Below are 20,333 nucleotides of genomic sequence, written 5' to 3' on the forward strand. Positions count from 1 at the left end.
TAGGAAGTCATGATTTTAGATAATAGGATGCCAAGTTGAAACATTGTATTAGATTTATTTAGCCGGTGAAGGTGACGAATGAACTGAGGAACTAGGAAATAACGAAGAACTATCCTTAGATCGTATTGCTGTAAATATCCAACTGGATAAAGTATATTTATAAGTATGCCCCTTGAACTTTAACAGTCAAGATGTCCAGTGGGAGCGGAAGCAAGCCCAATTTTGTATTGAAGTTCAAGGTACGTTATATATCCTTTTCTTGAACACTATCTTATAGCTACTCAGGGGAATAAGAGCTTTAGCCCCTTCCTCAACATTAATGATGAAGATACTTTGATAGAGATCTGGAGATGTTCAACTAAGATCAAAGGGCATTTAGAAAGGTAACTATAAATATAGAACGTGATATTATATACTGACATATCTCAGCGGACATAGAATGGAGAATCTGAGTTGGAGATTACTTTATATGCACAACCTACTCGTAGACGACAACAAATCAGCAAAGAACTTTAAGAAGTTATCAAAGAATGCTTCTGAGAAGTTGAATAACGAGAAGAACGTCGAGTTGTCCGATCTGAAAGCACCGAAATTCCAGAGGAATAACAGCTCAGATATGGTCTTGAGGAAAGGACATGAGAGATCATCTAAGCTGAGCTCTACGACGCCTACTCATGAGGACCCTTTCAACCTCGATCTGGATTCTATCCCTGGTTTTGAGAATATATTTAGTCAGCCAATTCCACACGCAAATTCGAAATTAGATCAGAATCAACAGCAGCAACAATATCAATATCAATATCCACCACAGCCGCCACCGCCGCAACAATATCAGCAATCGCACCCAAGCAACAACAACCTCGCGCAACCAAGCTGTAGCAATTGTGGCGCTCTCTCTACACCCCTCTGGAGGAGGTCGTCAGAGGATCAACTACTTTGTAACGCTTGTGGCTTATACTTCAAACTACATAAGAGCCATAGACCGAAGTCGTTGAAGTCTACTAGATCATCAGCACACGCGCATCCACCAGGAGAGTGGCCGAGTTACAACAAAGTTGATGTAGACATGAATAACGCGACCACAACATGCGCCAACTGTGATACCTCTACAACACCATTGTGGAGAAAAGCAGATGATGGTCAGAGTTTATGTAATGCTTGCGGTCTTTATTTGAAGTTACATAAATCTCAAAGACCACTTTCCATGAAGACAGACATTATAAGAAAACGCACACGTTATGACCCGATAGATAAGAATGGGAAGTTAGGCTCATTCGATGGATCACCGAACGGATCGCCAATGGTTTCGAGGATGTCGTCGCCTGTTAGAGAACTCACGCAATCTGCTCTAGCTGGTATTGGATTACCGATACCTGGATTAGGGAACATACATCAACAAGCGAATCAGTCGCAGCAGTCACAACAGGAATCGCAACAACAACAACAGCAACAACATCAGCAGCACCAAATTAAGTTAGAAACCAATTATGAGAGTCTAAATGATATCAATAATCCAGCTGCTTATGAGGTCGACTTTGAGAATGCTACACTGTCAGCAACGGCAACTGCAGCAGCTGGAGTGTCAAACTCAACTGCAAGCTTCCGAGCTGATGGGGTTGAAATACCTAAACGACGGAGACTTACAAATGATAGTTGCTTGTCTGCATTACAACCAATGACTCCAGTAAATACACCTGGTAATCCATCGAATCCAATACCACCACAATTTAGTCAACCGCAGTCATTTACACCAAATAATACTCCACCATTCCATACACCGAACTCATTGACGAATATAGATCAGTCGAATTTAGGAAGTGCGTCAATTGTTAGTTCGCCCTATACTTCGTACGGTGGAGTTGTACCATCAACTAGAGCATCCAGTATAGATTTGCCTTTCGATCAACAAATGTCTTTTGATCAGCTGAGCTTCGAAGGCCAGTCGTTTGACAGTAGCGGACCAAGTAGTACAGCATTCACAACACCTGCGTCAGTACCAACATCTGCTTCAACGTCTGCAGACCATCGAGCGCAGCCACCTCCATTTGAAAGTCGACCGTCTTTCGAACATGCACAATCGTTTGAATCCGCACCATTAGCACTTACAACAGCACCAAGTCATATAAGTCAAAACAATTTTGCGACGCCCGCTTCAACGACACCGAATCAAGCTATTCCCTTGCAACAAAATAATGATCAAAGACATAATCAACAATTTAATCAACCGGGGCAAAATCCACAGCAGATAGTTCCCCAGCAGCAGATATTTGATCATCACCAGTTACAACCGCCTGATAATAATTATGACTTTGGCTTGTTCGGTGGAGATTTCAATACAAATGAGATTTTAGGTGAACATCCTAAAGGATTAGGGATTGACATTGATGGATCTGGATTTAGATAGCTAGAAGGATTTATAGACAGATTTCTTTTGTATTAATATCAAACATTGGCAAATTTATACCTTCTATCAATTTGAAGGTCTTGTGTCTGTTGTCTGTTTATGAAAGTAAAAGTATAAAAAGGCAACTCTAAAGTGTTTTAGAATTGAATTACTTGAGACTGATTTAATTTATCGTTATCAACGGAATCAACTCTACGTTAACGCCGAAGCTGGAGTTTTATATGATCTCCTGAGAGGACAAAAACAACGATGACGATTTACATATATCCTTTAATACACTCTTTAGAAGCAGATAAATTGGAGTATATCGAACGAGCAGCTGTGCATGTCGATAAGAATGGTACGATTACTCAAGTGGAGAGGTTAGAATCAGATAAAGTGTATAATGATGAAGAAATAATTAGCGCTCAAGAAAACGAGTTCTTGATACCAGGTTTTGTTGATACGCATGCTCATGCTCCTCAATTTGCTAACATTGGCTATGGTTTCAACTTAGAGTTGCTCGATTGGTTACACGAAGTGACATTCCCAACGGAGGCTAACTACGAAGATGTAGAAATGGCTCAATCGGATTTCAGTAGGGTCGTTGCAGCGACGCTGAGTGTCGGTGTAAGTGGAGTCTTCTTTGAAATTGGAGTGTTTAATAAACAAATAGACGACAACATGCTCGTATTATTCAAGCTTACATTCAGAAGCTACAAAGATATTAGCAACTGCTTGTCATAACCTTGGTACGTGTAGTATTTCTCCAAGTTTCAATTGACAGTGAATTAGGACAGCGTGCTCTTGTTGGTAAAGTCAATATGGATCAGAATTGTCCAGAATATTACAGAGATCAATCAGCAGAAATATCATTTGAGCAAACAAAAGAATACGTTGATTACGTCAAACATACACTCAAATCTAGTCTTGTTCATCCAGTTATCACGCCTAGATTTGCGATTTGTTGCTCACCAGAACTACTTTCTCAATTAGGGGACTACATAAAGAATGAGAACTTACACATGCAGACACACCTCAGTGAGAACAAAGGTGAAATTGACTTTACATTGAAATTATATCCAAATGATGAAACATACACACATATATATGCTAATAGAGGGTTACTCACTGATAAAACTATACTAGCTCATTGTTGTCATCTTTCAGATATTGAAATTGATTTAATTAAGAAGCACAACAGTGGTATTAGCCATTGCCCAACTTCAAATTTCCACCTTCGTAGTGGTATTACCGATGTCGATAAATTAATCAATGGAGGCCTGAAGAAGATCGGTCTTGGTAGTGATTGTAGCGCTGGATACGAGATGGGTATCTTACAAACATTGAGGACTGCCTCAACTGCCAGCAAAGCACTTGCGATGGTACACGAAAAAGATACCTACCTTAGGGTTGATAGACTTTTTTATTTGGCAACACTTGGAGGTGCTCGTGTTTTAGATTTGGACAAACAAATCGGTAACTTCCTAGTGGGAAAACAATTTGATGCTTTAATTATCAATCCTTATACAGCAAACAATAGAAGTCTTTTCAATTCTGTCAAGCAGTCAGACTTATCTCCGTTAGAGAGACTCAAAAGAGATTTTGAGAGGTATCTTTTTGCAGGGACTGCATCGAATATCCAAAGTGTCATTGTTGATGGTAAATTTGTTCTAGAGAAATAGATACATAGATATAAGTCAATTAGATACATATTTTAAGTATGATATTATCTTCCACCTCGAACATATTGATGGCTCGAGTGTACCTTCGTATGTGAATTCTTTTGTCGTGTTATCAACGATATCCCATTCCTTTATGCCATTCTCATCTGGGATTAAATTGTATTCTTTTGCTAATCTGAAAAATTTTGCAAGAGCTGATAAGATTGTCAGATAAAGCCTTTCCGTAGAATAAACCTACGCGGTCTGTTGGTATGGAATCCTGCGATTATGACTACTCGTGAGGATGGGTCAGCCTTGTCTATAGTTGCACTCAGACTGTCGCTAATTAGGATATATTGACGTTAATCTTAGCACATTACCTCTTCAATAGGTTATCAAGTTGATCACTCATCCAGAGTGTATCAGCGCATAAAATCATGTTATACTTCTGTTCATTCACTAGAGGCGAAACATCCTGTCCCCATATATGCGGTATTACTTTAACATTTGACAAGTCGTTCACTTGTACATTCCTACGAAGATTTTCGATAAGTGAGTCGTCGTCATAATCACTGCAAACGACGTAAGGAGAACCAGCCAGAGAAGCCAAGAGAGAGGGCAATCCGGTACCCGCACCAAATTCTAATATGCGCTTATTTGATAGATCGTTAAATATACCCTTCTTATCACTGATCATATCTGATAGAAACAAACCAGAATCCCATTGCATCTGAGAGAATAAACCATTCGTGGGTTGATTCGGTATGCGTATATCTAAATTCTTCCACGGACTTTTGTATATAAATTTAGAACCTGGTTCACCTTGACTAGGCTAACTCAATAAGCTATTATTTGTATTGATAAGCGTAAGTCTCACCTGATGATGTCCAAAAATAGCCTCCAGAGAGTCAGAGAACAAATCTTCGGAGTATTCTGCATCTTCTTGGAAGACAGCCCTTAATGACATCGTAGTATCTAAGAGAGAAGACGAGGAATTTATCAAGACAAACCAAATCCCTTGAGGGAGTTGTTATCAACAAAATCATCAAATTTACATTCAAGCATTTTCTTTGTCCATTCACGCGGTACTGGTGCTTCAACTTTGACTTGACTTTTGTAGGCTTTACCGGAACTGCTTTTATAGAACCTCTGAAGGAGTGTTATTAATTTATAAACCATATTTTATAAATAACTCACTTCAAACGCTAACGAACGGGCATGCAAGTACAAAACATCCGATTGTTTGCCTTCTCCATATAATGCGTCACCAATGATAGGAAGTTTAAGAGCTTCTGATGCGTGTAGTCTTATCTGATGCTTGCGACCAGTTTGTATTATGAATCTGCATAATCCAGTTCGAGTGATAGGCTTAATTGTTGTTAGTCGTCTTGGAAAAGGTTCTCATAGGACATACATCGTGTCGCAGTATTTGCCAGCGAGTGTGAGCTTTCTGTTCTCCTCCCAAGTACGGTCTACCAGAACTGGAGAGTGCAATTGGATGTGTTATCGTACCTTCATTCTCATACACTTTATCGAGATTAGAAACCAATCCCCAGTATTCTTTTGTTACTCTATTGTTAGCTAGTGCGCTACTGAATTGTTTGGCTGCTCGAGATGTCCTACCAAGCATCAGGCATCCTGAAGTGTTGTAATCGAGTCTATGTAAAGGTTTCGGGAGTACATCGTAGTCATATTTGAGATCTATTGGGTTATATTAACAAATCATAGGAGTTTCTGATCATATCCCACCTTCCAGATAATTTTCAATCGATAGCCGCTGAAATACGTTATCAATAGATTCGTCGGATATGCAGTATCTACGCACACTGTGTGAACCAGCTTGACTGAGCATTCCAGGTATCTTATTCACAACAAGGAGCATATTATCCTTGAATAAGACCTCCAGTCTCGGTTTTATCATGGACGTCATACAGTAAGTTTACAACACTAAAGAATTTACATCAAAAAAGGCTGAAATAAGCAAAAAAGAGAAATGAAGATCATAACTGAGTGGTGGTATATTGACCGTGTTTGATATAATACTAGATTTTGCGATTGTTCGATGTTGAAATCGATGATCTTCTTCTAGTCGTAGTTGCCGTCTTTGAATCTCTGTTGTGAATTCGAAGGTGTTGGTACATCTACATAAACAGTCAGACAAACAGTCTGAAAATTGTCTTACTCACATTGTCTAAACGGGTAAATTTCTTTGTGCATCCAGGATCCAAGCACTCGAAAGGTTTCTCATCTCTATGTAAACTCTTGATATGTCTCTTGAGATGCTCATTTCTGACAAAAACTTTCTGACAACGTGGATCTGGGCATTTAAAAACACGTTGGTTGTCTGAAGTGGGCACTCTCCTACCTCTACTACGCTTAGCGATATCAATATCTATAGCTGGAGCTGGTGAGGGAGCTCTACCGTTACTTGATGACCTATTGTGCTTGCGTTTCGATCTGATGTTTGTCGTGTTAACATTCCAATCGTCGTCATCGTCGAAATCACCCTCAACGAATTCATCATCGTAATAATCATCATCTGCATCGTTATCATCGTAGCTATTATCATCATCATTTTGTGATATATTTTGTGATATATTTTGTGCTAATGTCGGGGATGTCATCGTCATGCCGTTATCGTCAATCAATCCTAGTCCGAAATCGAATGATGAAGGCGATACAGTGATATGCGAAGGATTAATAGATAATTCATTCATTGGTATAGATGATGGTAAAGATCTACTATTGTGGAAATCCGTTTCCCGACCGAGTATGTTGATTGGCGGTAGAGAGCTGCTATATTCAGGCGGGCTGTCAAATCCGAGACTGGATAGGCTATAGTTATTGCTGGCGTTACTAGATGGTGACCATAGCAGGTCGTCGTTCGTTTGTCTATAGCTTGAGTACTTATCAGTCATATTGATTGCGAAAGTAAGTTGATGATGACAGATTGTGATTAACAAGATAATTGATTTTTAATTTTCAATGACTTAGTTTTATATCACCTAACAATAGGAATCAAACCTAACAACTATTTCATTCACTCTCACGTGCTGTGCTTTAATGCAAATTTTGATACGCTGTCGTGCAGATGTCAAAGAAAGAGCGTTATTTTTATTATGAATATTACAACTAGAGATTAGATTTATAAGACAAGCTATTAAATTCGATCAAAGTGTCTAATATTAAGGTAAAAATGCATTGATTATTGTACAACATAATTCAAACTAATCTCAGACTTAATTTGAATGGTAAGTTAGCATCAGTGACAAGTATTGTTTGTCCTTTGTACTCTGATAACGGTTTTGTTAAATTTTGACGTGTGTATTCTTCCAGCTGTGGTGGGTATTGAAGGTAAATGTTACCTTGATCGTTACTCAGCGATGGTTTTCTTACTTGGAAGTCTTGCCTTTGCTTGAGGATGTCAATTAGATCTTCGACAATCATCTCATCTTTGACTTCCAAATCAACTGACTCTCCACCGCATACGACGCAATTCTCACGCTTTTGATGCTCAAAAGTGTAAGTAAACACACCTTCATTACCGATAAACATCATATAATTGTTTAGATAAGGCGCTGTAGTAGTTGCAATCTTAAATGCTTCATTACAGCAACTAGCAGCGATGATTGCATTAGTAGATGCGACTGATGGTATGATATTCTTGACTACACCTTGTACCAATGACCAATTGACTCCTTCGATGTTGAATTCCTTTGCTCTTGATAGCGATTTACTCAATAACCACTCGATGTGCTCTGGATCATCATTGTCGAGCTTTTTTGAGGGAAATACCTTTGGCCACTCTAATACACTAGCCCATTCGATACAATGTTCAGGCAAGCGCGGGGTATTTGCGATCGTACAGATAGGAAATGTTGTAGGTGGTGTCAGCATATCGAGACTACATTCATAGCAACTGCTAATCGTTGGCAAGATAACTCTAGATTGACCCTTAAAACCTTCGGTACCACCATCAATTAATGGTTTCAATGACTCTGGATTGTCGTCATCGACCATATTATAAAGTGTCGCGTTTATCCAGCGTCTAGCTTCTACGCTATCTAAACCACAGACGACGATGTTGAATTGCATGTAGAAATCTTCGCCAAAGTCCTGTATCTTGTTATGGTGCGCTGTTACTTTAACATTCGGTATACGCTTCATGATAAACTCTGCAGCTGCTTTCGCTTTAGATTTGCCAACGTCTGAGGAACGGAAGAGGAATTGACGGTTAAGATTAGAAACGTCTATTGTATCCTGCCATTATGTTAGCCTTTCGTCGCTTATAAAGCAAATTACTCACCATATCAATGATATGAAGATCAGAGAACCCAGTGAGAGCGAGATTTGCGACTATTTCGCAGCCCAGTCCTCCAGCACCAATGATCAGAACTTTGCATTGCTCTCTCAAGAACTTCTTCACCTTTGGGTGTATTTAGTGTTATATTCACTATATACGGACAGACCCACATCGTCACCAGCTTGGAAATACTCGTCGGTAGATGGACCTGGCTTTTCGAGTACTTTGTTAATATCTGCGTATCTGGACATCTTGTTTGTTCGTAATCAAGGAAGTATAACTGGAAACAATAATATGAATGTAAAATACAAAATTCACTTAATTTATTCTACTCTTTTTATTACTACGTGACTCTGAAGTAGTCGATGAAGCTCTCTTATGGGTCTGCGTTGAAGGTTGGGGGCTTAAGGAGTTAAACTTATTCTTAAACTCTTTCAGACTATTAGCTACCATCTTTTCTAGAATCTTCGCCGATATTGACACTGGTGAATCTGGTCCATTGAATAAGATTGCATTGTACGTCATCAACTTTATATCAGCTTCGAAGGCATCCACTGATGGATATTGGTCCTTCTCTAATTTTGATTGTATGAGGGATAGATCTCTCATATTCTCTTGCGGAATTATATCATTGTAATGTGGTATTCCCAATGCAACTGGATCGACCTGTTTATCTTGTAAGAAATACGACATATTTATCCATTAAAATACTTACAGGTTGCAAGAACCAAAACGCATGTTCACTCTTATACCATCCTTTCATCGTAGATACCAAACTTCTCTTTTCATTATGAGGTATCTTTGGTAACATAATGCTCCTCCACTCCCTCTTGAAAGCTTTTTCTACTGGATCACAAGTCTGAGCAGTCAATGTACTGGTTTCACTAGTACCATTGAATTGTCTGCAATTCTTGAATATCTGTTCAACATCATTGATGAATTCATCATTAGTTACGTATTTCTTTTGATCCATATTTTTTGATATTGTCGAGAAATCCATCGGCCTCTTTATCTCATCCAGATATGTTGGACAGCCATGTAATATTGGATCAACTGGCTGCAAGAATATTGCAGCTTCTGGCATACCCGTCAACTTTCTCAACAAAATCTTTGCTTTCCTGTAGTCTAGAGTGCCATCCGATTGTGTTTGAGGCATCTTTGGCGGTGGTGGTGGCATTGATGTCGTTGTTGGTTTATTGTCTGACAAAGCTAGTAATTCGTCATTCAAAATGTCCTCATGATTTGACTGAGCTGTTGTTACATCCATCTGAGGCTGCTGTTCTTCAACTGGCTGAGATACCGTTGCAGATACATCTGCATCTGGTAGTGCACTTTCGGTTTTCACTTCCTGGGTGCTTGGTTCCGATGGTAAGGCAGAAGATTCCTCGACTGCAACAGGCGGTTCAGGTTGAGTTATTACAGCTGGATCAGCCGGAGGATTACTTGCTTCCACTGGTCTATCCAGATTGTCATTACCATTACTCTCCATATCCTTATCAGTATCCTTGACAGGCTTAGGAGGTTTGATCTTCAATGAGAGTCGTGGCTGAGCTGGTGGCGGTTGCGTTACTTCAGATGCATCAGGTACCTTACTTGGTGGACTTGGCATAGCATCATTGGCTTGTGCAGTAGGTCTACGTCCAGCGGCAGCATTTAGCGTATTTGCAACTCTTTGCCATTGCTTGTCAAAGAATGCATCTAACTCTAATGCAGTTTTATGAACTGGAGATGATGGTCCATTATACGTAGTTGCATTCTTAATTATCAATTTGAAGTCATTTTCATAATCGAACCTAGATGCGTAATGACCACTATCGAGTTTGGCACTCATAGTACCTATATCCATTGGTTCCTTTATTATTGTAAAGTAATCAGGAGCACCATCCCTAACAGGATCGACTGGATACAAAAACCAACCCGCCGTCTTGTGACCTTGGATACGTTTATGAATGGCTCGGCAAGCACTGACATCCTGGCTTGACATACCGCCTCTTTGGGCTTGCGGTACAGCCTTATCTCTCTTCTTCTTGAGTGAGATGTTCAATCCACTACCACTAGGTGCAGTATAACCGTTTGCATTACCGTTGGTTTCTGGTAGTGTTGGCTCTGGCGATTTAGTATCCATGACCGGCGGTGGTGTGGCTGAGGCTGGAGTGGCTGATGGTATTGTTGGTGCCTTGAGTTTGATTTTGACAGGCATCGTCGGTGTTTGCTCAGTCGACGCAGGTGGTTGAGGTGGCGCAGGTGCAGGTGCTGGCGCTGGTAACTTGAACTTGACTTTAGGTAATGGTTCTGTATTGCCTTTGTAGAGAACATCACAAAGTTGCAGGAGCGTCCATCTAACCTGATAATCGACTTGTGATGACAACAGTGCAGTCATAATACCCATTCTAAGACTAGCTAATTTACCAATATCTTTGCGAAGACCCTTCAACTGTCTGTCAAGTTCACTTTTACCAGAGTCCTTCTCTTTAATTTCACTCAGTTTGGCATCTTCTTCAATGAATTGAGGTTCCTTCTTCTGAATGGCGGCCAAATCACCAGTTGCCATCAAAACGATAAGTGACTCGATCATAGATTGAGCCAGCGATCTTCTGACCACCCTTGATTCGTCATACCCGAGTATGGTAGAAAAGTATTGAATGATTGGGCGATGGCGAAGAGCACCAAGAAGCAGTAAACAGTCGAACGCGACGATTCGAAGCGGTGGGTAGTTACCCTCCCTATTATTATGTTAGAAAGTCAGATTCTTCTTAGAATTTTATTAATTACCTTGTATATGGGATGAAGAGTGGTGCGTTGTTCGGTATTATACCTGCGATCATCAACTTGACATTAAACTCAAGCGTCGCAACTGAGATGACATTTTGATAAGAAGGTACGAGCCTATCCATGGTTCTATACCTTTCGACTTCTTCAATTGCTTGTCGACGAACGTGAGGACCAAACGGATGATCATTTGCATCAGGATCCTCATCTTGCTGCAGCACACTAGCTTCGTGTTGGACGGTTGGTACAAGAGCAATGGCTAAGCAACTAATTATACCAGACAAATAGTAGCTATCGGAATACTTATGGATGGTTAGTATAACTTGTTAGCATCACAACAATCCACTCACTCTATTACTCGAATTGTCATTGTACCTCAACTGATCAACGAGGAATTCTCTAATATTGAGCATAGATCGACTAGATTGATCTCTGATTGAAGTCAAGGAAACGATGACAGCCTTACGAACGAAGTATTCACTCAAGTCATCGAAGTTGTTAGCCAGTGGTATACACTTGAAACCGAATGGATCCATGATCTCTTGTGGTGGTGGATAACAGTACCTAGATTGGAAGATCTTGAATAAGTGGAACATTCCGATATAATCCAATTCTGGTGTTGCACATGTATGTAAAACCATAGCGGCTTCCATCCTAATTCTGAAGAAGTAGTTTGTGACCAAAACCGTCCTAGTGAGCTGAGTTGAAACCAATTTTGATGGAATAGATTTCAAAGCATGAACAGCTTCTAGTTGGGCAACAACATCTCTGTCACGCTGCAATTGAGAAACCCACATGAAATCTGGTTGTTCGAATGTTATCATAGAAATCCATTCAAAGTCTGCATCAACTCTGATCCATTCGTAGGTAGCTTGTGACATCGCAGCTTCATCCTCTTCAGTCCAATCCTCAACCTTCCATCTGTCTCTCTCGGATTCTTGTTCCCAGTCATTTAATTGGAAACCCAAATCTATCATACCGATAGCTTCAGCTGCTTCTTCATCACCCTGTGCGGCCGCGGCTGCTGCTGCCTGTCTGGCTTGATAACGCTTTGTGTTTCTTCTAACACGTTTATACTTCGTATTGAAAGGAACGTCGAACCTCTTATTTGCATCCTTGATATCAAGAACGTGCTCATATGGTGTACCATCAGCTTCATGAATTCTCACAGTCATTTGACCTTCAAATATTTGGGTTGGTCTGTTATAATGCATCTCTGGAGTATTTGGTGTATGGGCGTCGTATGCTGGTGATTCTTGCTTTACTGTCATTTCTACACACATCTTTTTTCTATTGAAATTGGCACCAATTGTGAATCTTGGTGTACCAGATCCAAAAATCCATTGATCAGCAAATTGTCTGAGGTCTACACCAGCTACTTTCCTACAAGTTCTCAAGAAACCGTTGGTTGATATAATAACATCACCTGAAAGCGCACCCAAGAAAATCTTTGGTAGAACTCTCGATAAACCATGTGCTGTTCCAGACTTTGAAAGTTTACGATCAAGAATGTGTAAAACTAGTGGTGCTTTTAATAGTAAAAATGGTGCATCATTGTCATTAGCAGGTTCAAGTGCATTTGGTACACACAATGGTGGTAATTGGCCAGTATCGTTCATTGCTAATCTATCCATATCCTTCTTCATACGGAAGAAGTATTCATTGTTACCCATAGACTTCTTCAAGAAGAGGTTTGAGATGTAGCTTGCTAGACCCTGAACCAACCACATATCAGACCACGATCTAGGCATGATGTTGATTCCGGACCATTGTGTTGCCAATGCATGTGAAAGTTTTTGTCGAGTATCTAAAGTCTGCTCTATCGCCGAGGCAGGATGAAGCAAATCCATTGACATTATTACGACAGTTGAGGAAACACTGACATCGACTGGCGGATCATGAACGAAGACGACCTTGAACGATGAGAATGGATATGTACCATGCTCTGCACTATAGAATTGCAAAGCGCGTGGAATGATCGCTACCGAAGCTGCCAACTCTTTGGCTGTACCAGGTGGACCAAATGCATGAAGTAATGTTGATTGAGTAGTTGCGGAGGTATGCGGAATCGGTAAAATAGTGAAGGGGCCAGCTGCAAAAGCTATGTGTTGTACAGATGTAGGCAATGATTGAGCAAAGTGGAAGATAGTCTTTGATGATATAGATGGGTGTGCGACCTGTTCAATCAAGTCGCCTGAAGAAACTACGACAACTGGGTCATCCTGCTCGCCTTCTACGCCGTCTTCGCCGACTGCTGAGAGGAACCTAGGGGTGATAAACTCCAGTTCCCAAGTGCATCTTTCCCACAAGCTATCTATACAAGGCACCCAACAACGAGCTGCATCAGGGCATGTTGGTGATGTATATATGTGCGGAATGCGATATGGGGAAGTCTCTGTAGGTTTCACAACCTGGAGACCTTCAAATGGCTGCGTAATGGAGAACTCCACGAATATAGTAATTGGGGCAAAATCCTGTGTATTCTGTGTAGTCTCTTTCTGCTCTTTCTGTTCTTTCTGCTCTTTTGGATCCTCCTTGTCTTTATCAGCTGAGGACGGTGGAATTTCAGCTGGAGGGTCAATATATTGTATGTAAAGGCATACGAATACTTACGTTGTACATTATCGCCTAAGCCACGGACGATACAGCCAGGTGGGAGAGAAATGCTTAGTTCTCCTTCGTCACCTTGAGCGAGAGCCGAGTAAACTTTCCGCTTGAGCTCAGGATGTCGATGTACGTCCACTTTGCCGTCCTTTCCCTCGTTTTCTGCTAAGTTGATATGTGACTGAGGATCGCGGTGGGTGAAGTCAGTCGGGATGGGTGTAGCTGTAGGATTTGGCGGGGTGACAAGCACTCTATGTATAGCTGAATACCAGTTAGCAATAACGCGTCTTACGGCCCAATAACTCACTGGCTTGTCTCGAGTGTATATTGACCGTCTTGAGTGCATCAGATATTGGTGTAATCGTGAGTTCAGTAAAACCCTATAGGGATATTAGAGAGTATGAAGAAGCGACGGTCGCTTACCCTGAACAAACCACCAAAATCCAAGTCGAGAACGACTCGCTGGTGGGTTGTTTGTGTGCGTCAGTAATGGGCATATAGAGTGGAATAAAGGACTTATAAGCTAAAGCCACGCTTGTGGGCTTCCCTTGAAACAGCCATATTCACTCAACCGTTATAAGCTGAGATGGGATAGTGACCGTCACTTCAAAAGCGACGTTGAGCCAGTAATTCTGGCTGATGGGAGATCACAGACGAGCAGACCAGAGATCTCAGCTTAATAGAAATACTCTACTAAAAAATATACCGACTAGGCAGAAGCGCCAGCGGCGTACGGTCTCCACGGCATTATCGCTTTTGGGAGCTGGGAACGCCTCTGGGAGTGATAGAGATGCCTTATTAGAGTCATTACAGAACGCAGATAGCAGAATACGTGAGTTTCACCTCTTCAGTCCTAAATTAGCTCAAGCTTCTCAGTCGAGAGTCAGCCACTTTTAGATTCTAGTCAGCGTTTTATCTGGTCGACGATCGAGGGTGATAGGTTGCCACCCAGTCCTTCCTTAGCCCCATTTGAAGCCTCGACCAGCAGCTATCCTGTACCGCGATTCGAACGCGTCGAGTTGGGCGATAGCGATGACGAGGATGACGCCGTCGAATACATTTCAGAGGAACTCTACGAGAAGACACACAGGAAGTACGAGTACGAGGAGAAGCGAATGAGAAGACTCGAGAAGGAGCAACTCTATCATGAACGCTATAAGTTACATGAGAAGCAGGAAGCTCTTGAACAGCTTGAGCTTGAAGACAGCGATGACATGCCCCAAGAGATAATAGCGTTATCAAGCGGCATTTCAGCGGCTGATCGTCCATTAGCTTATGTATTGCAGCAGAAACTGCTCTATGAAAATGACAAAATGCTAGAGCGTTATGATCAGCTACTCAAACCTGATTATAAAGGGAAGACAACGATAAGCCCGTATTATAGGTCAACACCCTCCCCGTTTGACGTTCGCAGTGTCGGCGATAAATCACTTTACAATCCTAGTCCGCAAATGCGTAACCTCGAAGTAAGAGTATTTAAACGCGATATGCAGTCTCCGTTAAGGGTCAAATTGAAGATACCACCATCAACGAAGAAGATAATAGCTATGTCACAAAAATCTCCAAAATCCCCACTTTCACAATCAATATTAACGGCCCATACGTTGAAATCATTCATCAAGCCACCATCTGCATTAATGATAGCCGCTGACGCTCGACTTAAAGCGCCAAATCAAGAAATCGCCAATTCGCGAAAATCACATCGTTCATTAGTAGCATTTGGTGTCAACATACCTAATGAGATTGATAAACACAGAGAGTTTAGCCTGATTGATGCCGCTGATGGCTTTGGAATATGGTCTGGTGTCGGTCAGGAATACAACGCAAAGAGTATTTGGGAAGAAGCTATATCTTGTCGAGTTAGAGGAGAGAAATATGATTTTTCGAGTAAGAAGATTGTCATGCCTGAAACCAAAGCACCTAGCATTGGAACAATCAGTACGCCTCGAATTACGTCTAATAGACATAACCTGCAGAGTGATACCCAGGACGCAAAAGAACTGAAGTTATGGCAAGAGTCACCGTTTCCACCACAAAGTCCGAGTGCGATGCGTAAGAGATACGCTGAAGTATCAACCCCTAAACGAGGCAGGAAACGCAAACATAGAGACTCTGTCGTCGAAAGTGCAAAGAAGGTACCAGGTCGTGGTCGTGGCCGACCTCCAAAGAACAAGGCAGATTCTTCAGATGTCAAGGGTGAGAAAGAGACTGAGAAGAAACCGACGATAAAAGGCAATGGTATCACATATGTTTATGGTGCGTTCAGAGGAAGGAGGAAGATTACAGACCCTCTTGTACAGAGTTTCATTGCTGCCAATAAAATTAGTGAAAATGATCTCAAGAAGGTGGAAGTACCTACAAAGACAAAGTCTCAGGCGGTAGAAGAACATCGATCGGTAGCAGCCGAACTTGAATCGACACCAAAGAAGCCTGAATCAAGCGCAAAAATGCCCAGATCTACTTTAGATATAATTGAGTCAAGTCAAGAAAATCTTGAGATTACTCCAGGCCAGTCTGAATGGACACCACAAAAATCCCAGTCGACGCCTATACAGCAAAATTCAATAGATAATGACGAAGAAAATCAAACGAGCCCAAAGAAAACCACGAAAAAGAGCAAAAGATCAGAAAATCCACCCAGGAAAAAACAAAATGAGTCAAAATCATCGTTACACACGCAAGTGCATCACAAAATGAGGGATGGTAACGGTAGATTCTCAAAGAACTAGTAATTTTATTCGATATTCAATGAAGTGTATGTAATTATATGCAAATTATTTGTATACATGTAATCTAAGAGTTGTATTTATCCAATTTGATTCATATTTGCTGTGTAGTGCAATTCTAGTATCATTTCATTTGATCAAGCTCTACGAGAGCCTATAGCGCCTAAAACTAAAGTCTTTTTCTTTTTCTTCTTTTTACCATTATTTTCATTTTCTTGTGTAGTTCCTTGTTGCTCGATGGCTGCATTCCACTGGGCGTCAAATGTCTCCATATCATGCTTACTTTGGTTGTTAATAGCGTCTTGGCTGGACAGGGCTGTAGCAAACGAGGTTCCCCATGGACCTCCGCCCCCATTTTGGCTCCTTGTAGCCGCTGCACTAAGAGCGAGTGCATGATTTAGCTGAGTCTCTTCATCCTCTTCCTCTATAGGTCTTGGCGTTGATACCATTTGAGGGAATGACTTTGTAGATAAGGCCTCTGCCTGTTGAGCTATTCTTTCATTTTCTAAAATCATCGCTCGTTTAGCTGCCTTTGCTGATTCTCTCTCCTCTCGTCTATGTTTGGCGTTCCGTCTGGTTTTGCGTTGCTCAAGAGGCTCTTTAAAAAATAACAATGTTTCCTCATCAACTATATCCTTGAGTGATGTTTCTACAAATATTATATCACTACCGAGTGGAACATGCGAAAGATATTTGCAACGTTTGCGAAGATTTTCATCCATTGTAGCCTCTTGTATGTGTTCAATCGGCAGAGAAAGTTTTGGTGGGAAAAGTGAATAGGACTTGAATTGATGTAATAGAATCCGTGTGTCGAGTGTATGCAAATATATTGGTAATCCTTGACTAGATTGGTAGAAAAAGTAATCACGCGTATGTTCAGGTGGAACATATTCAGAACGTTTTGAAAGCTGATTATAGATATCTTGCTGACGTTCCTCAATTTGGTGAAGAATGGGCGTATCAATAGTTTCATTGATAGTGTGAGTTGCGTCAATGACCTTTTCGGTCGCTTGATCAATAAACATTTGCGTGAAATGATCACCTTGATTCTTTTCGCGTTCCGATTGTAGTTTGTGTATATCATTAACGTATAGGCTATTGAGTGAACTAGATGTGGCTAGCATGTATTTCGCGAAAGTAAATACGATTGGAATGAATGAAGGCGGGATTTCTTGTGGTGGTATAAGTGAGCTAGGGTAGAAATGACCTAAGGGTAGAGCTAGCTGACTAGACGGGGGTTTACGCAGGAGAGTGAGATCCACGATAGAAGTTGATGGGTAGATATTGTAGAAATGCACTGGTTTTACGTTCTTTAAGTAAAATACGTCTCCACATACAGCGCATTTTGTGAACTTCTGGTTCTCGCTATTTGATAGATGCTGACTGTTGAACGTTTGTTAGCCAAAGAGGCTTGATAAGGGTGTATAAACCTACAGTAAACAATGTAAACAAAATATATGACCGCATAGGAGCATTCTAGGAGCTGTATGTCTATCTAAGCATATCGGACAAGTAGCTGGCTCAGAATGCAAGTTGAAGGATTCTAAAGGGGAAATAGTGGGTACTATAACTTGCAATATATCATTCCATTGAAAGTCACTATTAGTTGAAGGTTTGAGAATGAATCTATAGCTGTTATATACGAATTCACGCATCTGAGCGTGTTGGTTGTTGAGTTGAAACATTCATCATCGATGCAGTCACCATATAAAGCCAGAGTGAGGCATTACACGGATAGTGGTACCGGCAGCCCGAGTAATCAGAGGAAAGATATAGAGAATAGAAAGATAGCAGATCTGGAGATCAGCAATAAAGCACTCCTCGCAATCAATCACCAGCTCGAGCAGACGAGATTGAAGCACGTCAAGCAGATAAAGGAATTGAAACGCTTAGTAGAGCAGCTCCAGCTAGACAGACGTTCTCCATCTCCGCAATCTATGATAGATAACGTAGAAGAGGACGACATTGAGGAATGTCTAGAGAATGACAACCAGTTCAATAAAATACGGTGGTCTATCCAGGATTTAATAGCTCAGGGTAAGGATGCTCTCGCTGCTGGTAGTCTCAGTTAGGGTTACCCCATTGACTTCAAATCTGCACTCACTTTTGGCTTACTCTTGAACGACCACCATCGAATATATCCAGAAAACATCCCGCATAGATAGATAATGTGAGTATATTCTACTATATAGTCCAACTAGGTGTTACTTGATGAAGCAAATGTATCAGGCAAGTTCACACTGATCATTCATGACGACTATTACATCTAAACGTCTTTCGCTCCTATCTGACTCACCAATGCTGGACTACCTAGCTCTTAGCACACTCTAACAAAACCTACAGTTGTAATTTTCGTGTATTTCTAAATGAATACTCTTCAACCTTAGTGAATAATTGTGCTTAGTGTGTTATATTCCGTTAAACTATGCACTGTGAAGGCTTCCAACCATCACTTTGCCTGAAAAGGCGGATATATCAACGCAGTTTTAACGGAACAGGTGAATATAGATGATCCATGCGTCTGTATATGCTGCTACAACAGTACACTTACTATATTTATTGTATTAATTATATTAATATTATTAAACTTAGCTTTTATTGCCATATTGTATTACCTTTCTTTCATACCCCCACGATGATGATGAAATCAGCGGTGATTTTGGCGCTCATTGGAGCTATACAAGCTCATGGACACGAAGATATCGATCCAGATACACCCGATAATTATATAGCTCAGCATGTAAGACCCATTTCTGCGGATTGATTGAGGTACTGATATAAACTTAGATGGCATCAGAGCATCACGTAGGTTATTTAGTCTACCAATCTATTTAAAGTCTAACGATATACAAGATTAATGGATTCGATTTGGGTTCGTTATATACTAGTTGAATGATTATCCACTCAATAGCTCTAGTATCTTTCTTCAAACTACACGACTTAGATAGGGACGACCTACTGACAGGTCCAGAGATAGAAGCTATCTACGGTTTACATCACTATGAATCTACAGGTAATTCTAAGTCTGATGATGAGCATTCTAAAAAGGTAATTGAGACGATTTCACGTGTTTTCCTAGTTTAACACGCGTTATTTAGGTCGAGTATGTTATTACAGAAGTACTCAAGTCATTGGATGACAACGGAGATGGTGTTATCACTCTGCGTGAATTTAAGAATGGTGGTGCCGAGGGTTTGCCTTCATTCCCTGAATTGGGTGGATTGGGGCATCATTATGGTTAGTGAGATATAATTTTATCACCATTCCAATTGACTTTCATAGACGAGGAAAGCGAGTATTTCATTCATCATGAAGAAAAATATCACTCCACACCGGAAACTCAAACAGACGAATCTTACAACCACCCAGAAGACATTAAGCACTTTGCGAACCACGGACACATTGACCACGATGAGGACAGCAAAGAAGCAAAATTCTTGAGTGCCCAATCAGTCGATCATGACGCTCATGATGACGGAATCCAACATATAGTGGACGATAACGGCAATGAACCTCAGGAGTTGAAGAATGAGATACCAGAACAAGAACAGAAGAAGCCTGCTGAACCACTCGGACACGTCAGTGGTGCGGACAATTTACGCAAAATACACGACTTCGTTACTCAAGCGAAGAATGCAGGTCAATCGAAGTGGGGCGATGGCGATAATGGATATGCACAACCAAAATCACATACAGACAAGGCATCTCGGTAAGTAGACAATATCTTTCGGCACCGATAATTGAGAAGCGGCAGGAAAAATTTACCTTACAAATACAGATTCTCGAGACCTTACAACCGTGAGTTGTAAACTTTATGAATATCATAAATGGATTTATATCGACATTTTGTTTTAAATTTTTTTCATTGACTTGAGTTGTTTTTG

At 40.8% G+C, this 20,333-nt stretch overlaps 11 protein-coding genes across 11 annotated transcripts; 5 read left to right on the plus strand and 6 right to left on the minus strand.

Annotated features, from left to right (window-relative positions):
- Window positions 1-443: 443 nt before the first annotated feature.
- WALSEDRAFT_69697 (hypothetical protein) lies at window positions 444-5,968 on the minus strand. The gene is made up of 8 exons (XM_006959271.1): window positions 5,873-5,968; window positions 5,797-5,824; window positions 5,462-5,748; window positions 5,245-5,415; window positions 4,925-5,196; window positions 4,428-4,879; window positions 4,307-4,383; window positions 444-4,262 (listed from the first exon to the last, which is right to left on the minus strand). Exons 5-8 carry the CDS (start codon window positions 5,012-5,014, stop codon window positions 4,084-4,086), a joined length of 798 nt encoding a protein of 265 aa, XP_006959333.1. The 5' UTR covers window positions 5,015-5,196; window positions 5,245-5,415; window positions 5,462-5,748; window positions 5,797-5,824; window positions 5,873-5,968; the 3' UTR covers window positions 444-4,083.
- Window positions 1,085-1,237, plus strand: WALSEDRAFT_5767 (GATA-domain-containing protein; the record flags this gene model as incomplete). The annotated part of the gene is made up of 1 exon (XM_006959247.1): window positions 1,085-1,237. A coding segment is annotated over one exon (153 nt), but the record flags the coding sequence as incomplete, so codon positions are not given.
- WALSEDRAFT_65211 (Metallo-dependent hydrolase) lies at window positions 2,654-3,992 on the plus strand (the record flags this gene model as incomplete). The annotated part of the gene is made up of 4 exons (XM_006959272.1): window positions 2,654-3,013; window positions 3,060-3,135; window positions 3,179-3,873; window positions 3,927-3,992. The coding sequence occupies 4 exons, from the start codon at window positions 2,654-2,656 to the stop codon at window positions 3,990-3,992; spliced, it is 1,197 nt and encodes a 398-aa protein (XP_006959334.1).
- Window positions 5,047-5,968, minus strand: WALSEDRAFT_65213 (pseudouridine synthase; the record flags this gene model as incomplete). Its single annotated transcript, XM_006959273.1, has 5 exons — window positions 5,047-5,196; window positions 5,245-5,415; window positions 5,462-5,748; window positions 5,797-5,824; window positions 5,873-5,968. The coding sequence occupies 5 exons, from the start codon at window positions 5,966-5,968 to the stop codon at window positions 5,047-5,049; spliced, it is 732 nt and encodes a 243-aa protein (XP_006959335.1).
- Window positions 5,964-6,568, minus strand: WALSEDRAFT_60852 (hypothetical protein; the record flags this gene model as incomplete). Its single annotated transcript, XM_006959274.1, has 2 exons — window positions 5,964-6,188; window positions 6,253-6,568. Coding segments are annotated over 2 exons (518 nt in total), but the record flags the coding sequence as incomplete, so codon positions are not given.
- A 701-nt stretch (window positions 6,569-7,269) lies between these two features.
- On the minus strand, window positions 7,270-8,601 carry WALSEDRAFT_20245 (hypothetical protein; the record flags this gene model as incomplete). The annotated part of the gene is made up of 3 exons (XM_006959250.1): window positions 7,270-8,307; window positions 8,354-8,473; window positions 8,521-8,601. 3 exons carry the CDS (start codon window positions 8,599-8,601, stop codon window positions 7,270-7,272), a joined length of 1,239 nt encoding a protein of 412 aa, XP_006959312.1.
- Window positions 8,602-8,632: 31 nt separating this feature from the next.
- Window positions 8,633-14,314, minus strand: WALSEDRAFT_60853 (hypothetical protein). The gene is made up of 8 exons (XM_006959275.1): window positions 14,244-14,314; window positions 14,147-14,195; window positions 14,031-14,103; window positions 13,733-13,984; window positions 11,470-13,688; window positions 11,123-11,421; window positions 9,066-11,073; window positions 8,633-9,016 (listed from the first exon to the last, which is right to left on the minus strand). Exons 1-8 carry the CDS (start codon window positions 14,282-14,284, stop codon window positions 8,669-8,671), a joined length of 5,289 nt encoding a protein of 1,762 aa, XP_006959337.1. The 5' UTR covers window positions 14,285-14,314; the 3' UTR covers window positions 8,633-8,668.
- Window positions 14,315-15,322: 1,008 nt separating this feature from the next.
- WALSEDRAFT_60854 (hypothetical protein) lies at window positions 15,323-17,798 on the plus strand. Its single transcript, XM_006959276.1, has one exon. The coding sequence runs from the start codon at window positions 15,361-15,363 to the stop codon at window positions 16,450-16,452; it is 1,092 nt and encodes a 363-aa protein (XP_006959338.1). The 5' UTR covers window positions 15,323-15,360; the 3' UTR covers window positions 16,453-17,798.
- Window positions 15,323-18,767, minus strand: WALSEDRAFT_60855 (hypothetical protein). Its single transcript, XM_006959277.1, has 2 exons — window positions 17,884-18,767; window positions 15,323-17,832 (listed from the first exon to the last, which is right to left on the minus strand). Exons 1-2 carry the CDS (start codon window positions 18,132-18,134, stop codon window positions 16,587-16,589), a joined length of 1,497 nt encoding a protein of 498 aa, XP_006959339.1. The 5' UTR covers window positions 18,135-18,767; the 3' UTR covers window positions 15,323-16,586.
- On the plus strand, window positions 17,977-18,767 carry WALSEDRAFT_58059 (hypothetical protein). The gene has a single exon (XM_006959278.1). It carries the CDS (start codon window positions 18,144-18,146, stop codon window positions 18,519-18,521), a length of 378 nt encoding a protein of 125 aa, XP_006959340.1. The 5' UTR covers window positions 17,977-18,143; the 3' UTR covers window positions 18,522-18,767.
- A 317-nt stretch (window positions 18,768-19,084) lies between these two features.
- WALSEDRAFT_33197 (hypothetical protein) lies at window positions 19,085-20,331 on the plus strand (the record flags this gene model as incomplete). The annotated part of the gene is made up of 7 exons (XM_006959279.1): window positions 19,085-19,189; window positions 19,237-19,254; window positions 19,303-19,321; window positions 19,367-19,497; window positions 19,548-19,686; window positions 19,732-20,158; window positions 20,204-20,331. 7 exons carry the CDS (start codon window positions 19,085-19,087, stop codon window positions 20,256-20,258), a joined length of 894 nt encoding a protein of 297 aa, XP_006959341.1. The 3' UTR covers window positions 20,259-20,331.
- Between the last annotated feature and the right edge of the window lie 2 nt (window positions 20,332-20,333).

The sequence above is a fragment of the Wallemia mellicola genome, assembly GCF_000263375.1.
Source record: "Wallemia mellicola CBS 633.66 unplaced genomic scaffold WALSEscaffold_16, whole genome shotgun sequence".
Classification (NCBI taxonomy): domain Eukaryota; kingdom Fungi; phylum Basidiomycota; class Wallemiomycetes; order Wallemiales; family Wallemiaceae; genus Wallemia; species Wallemia mellicola.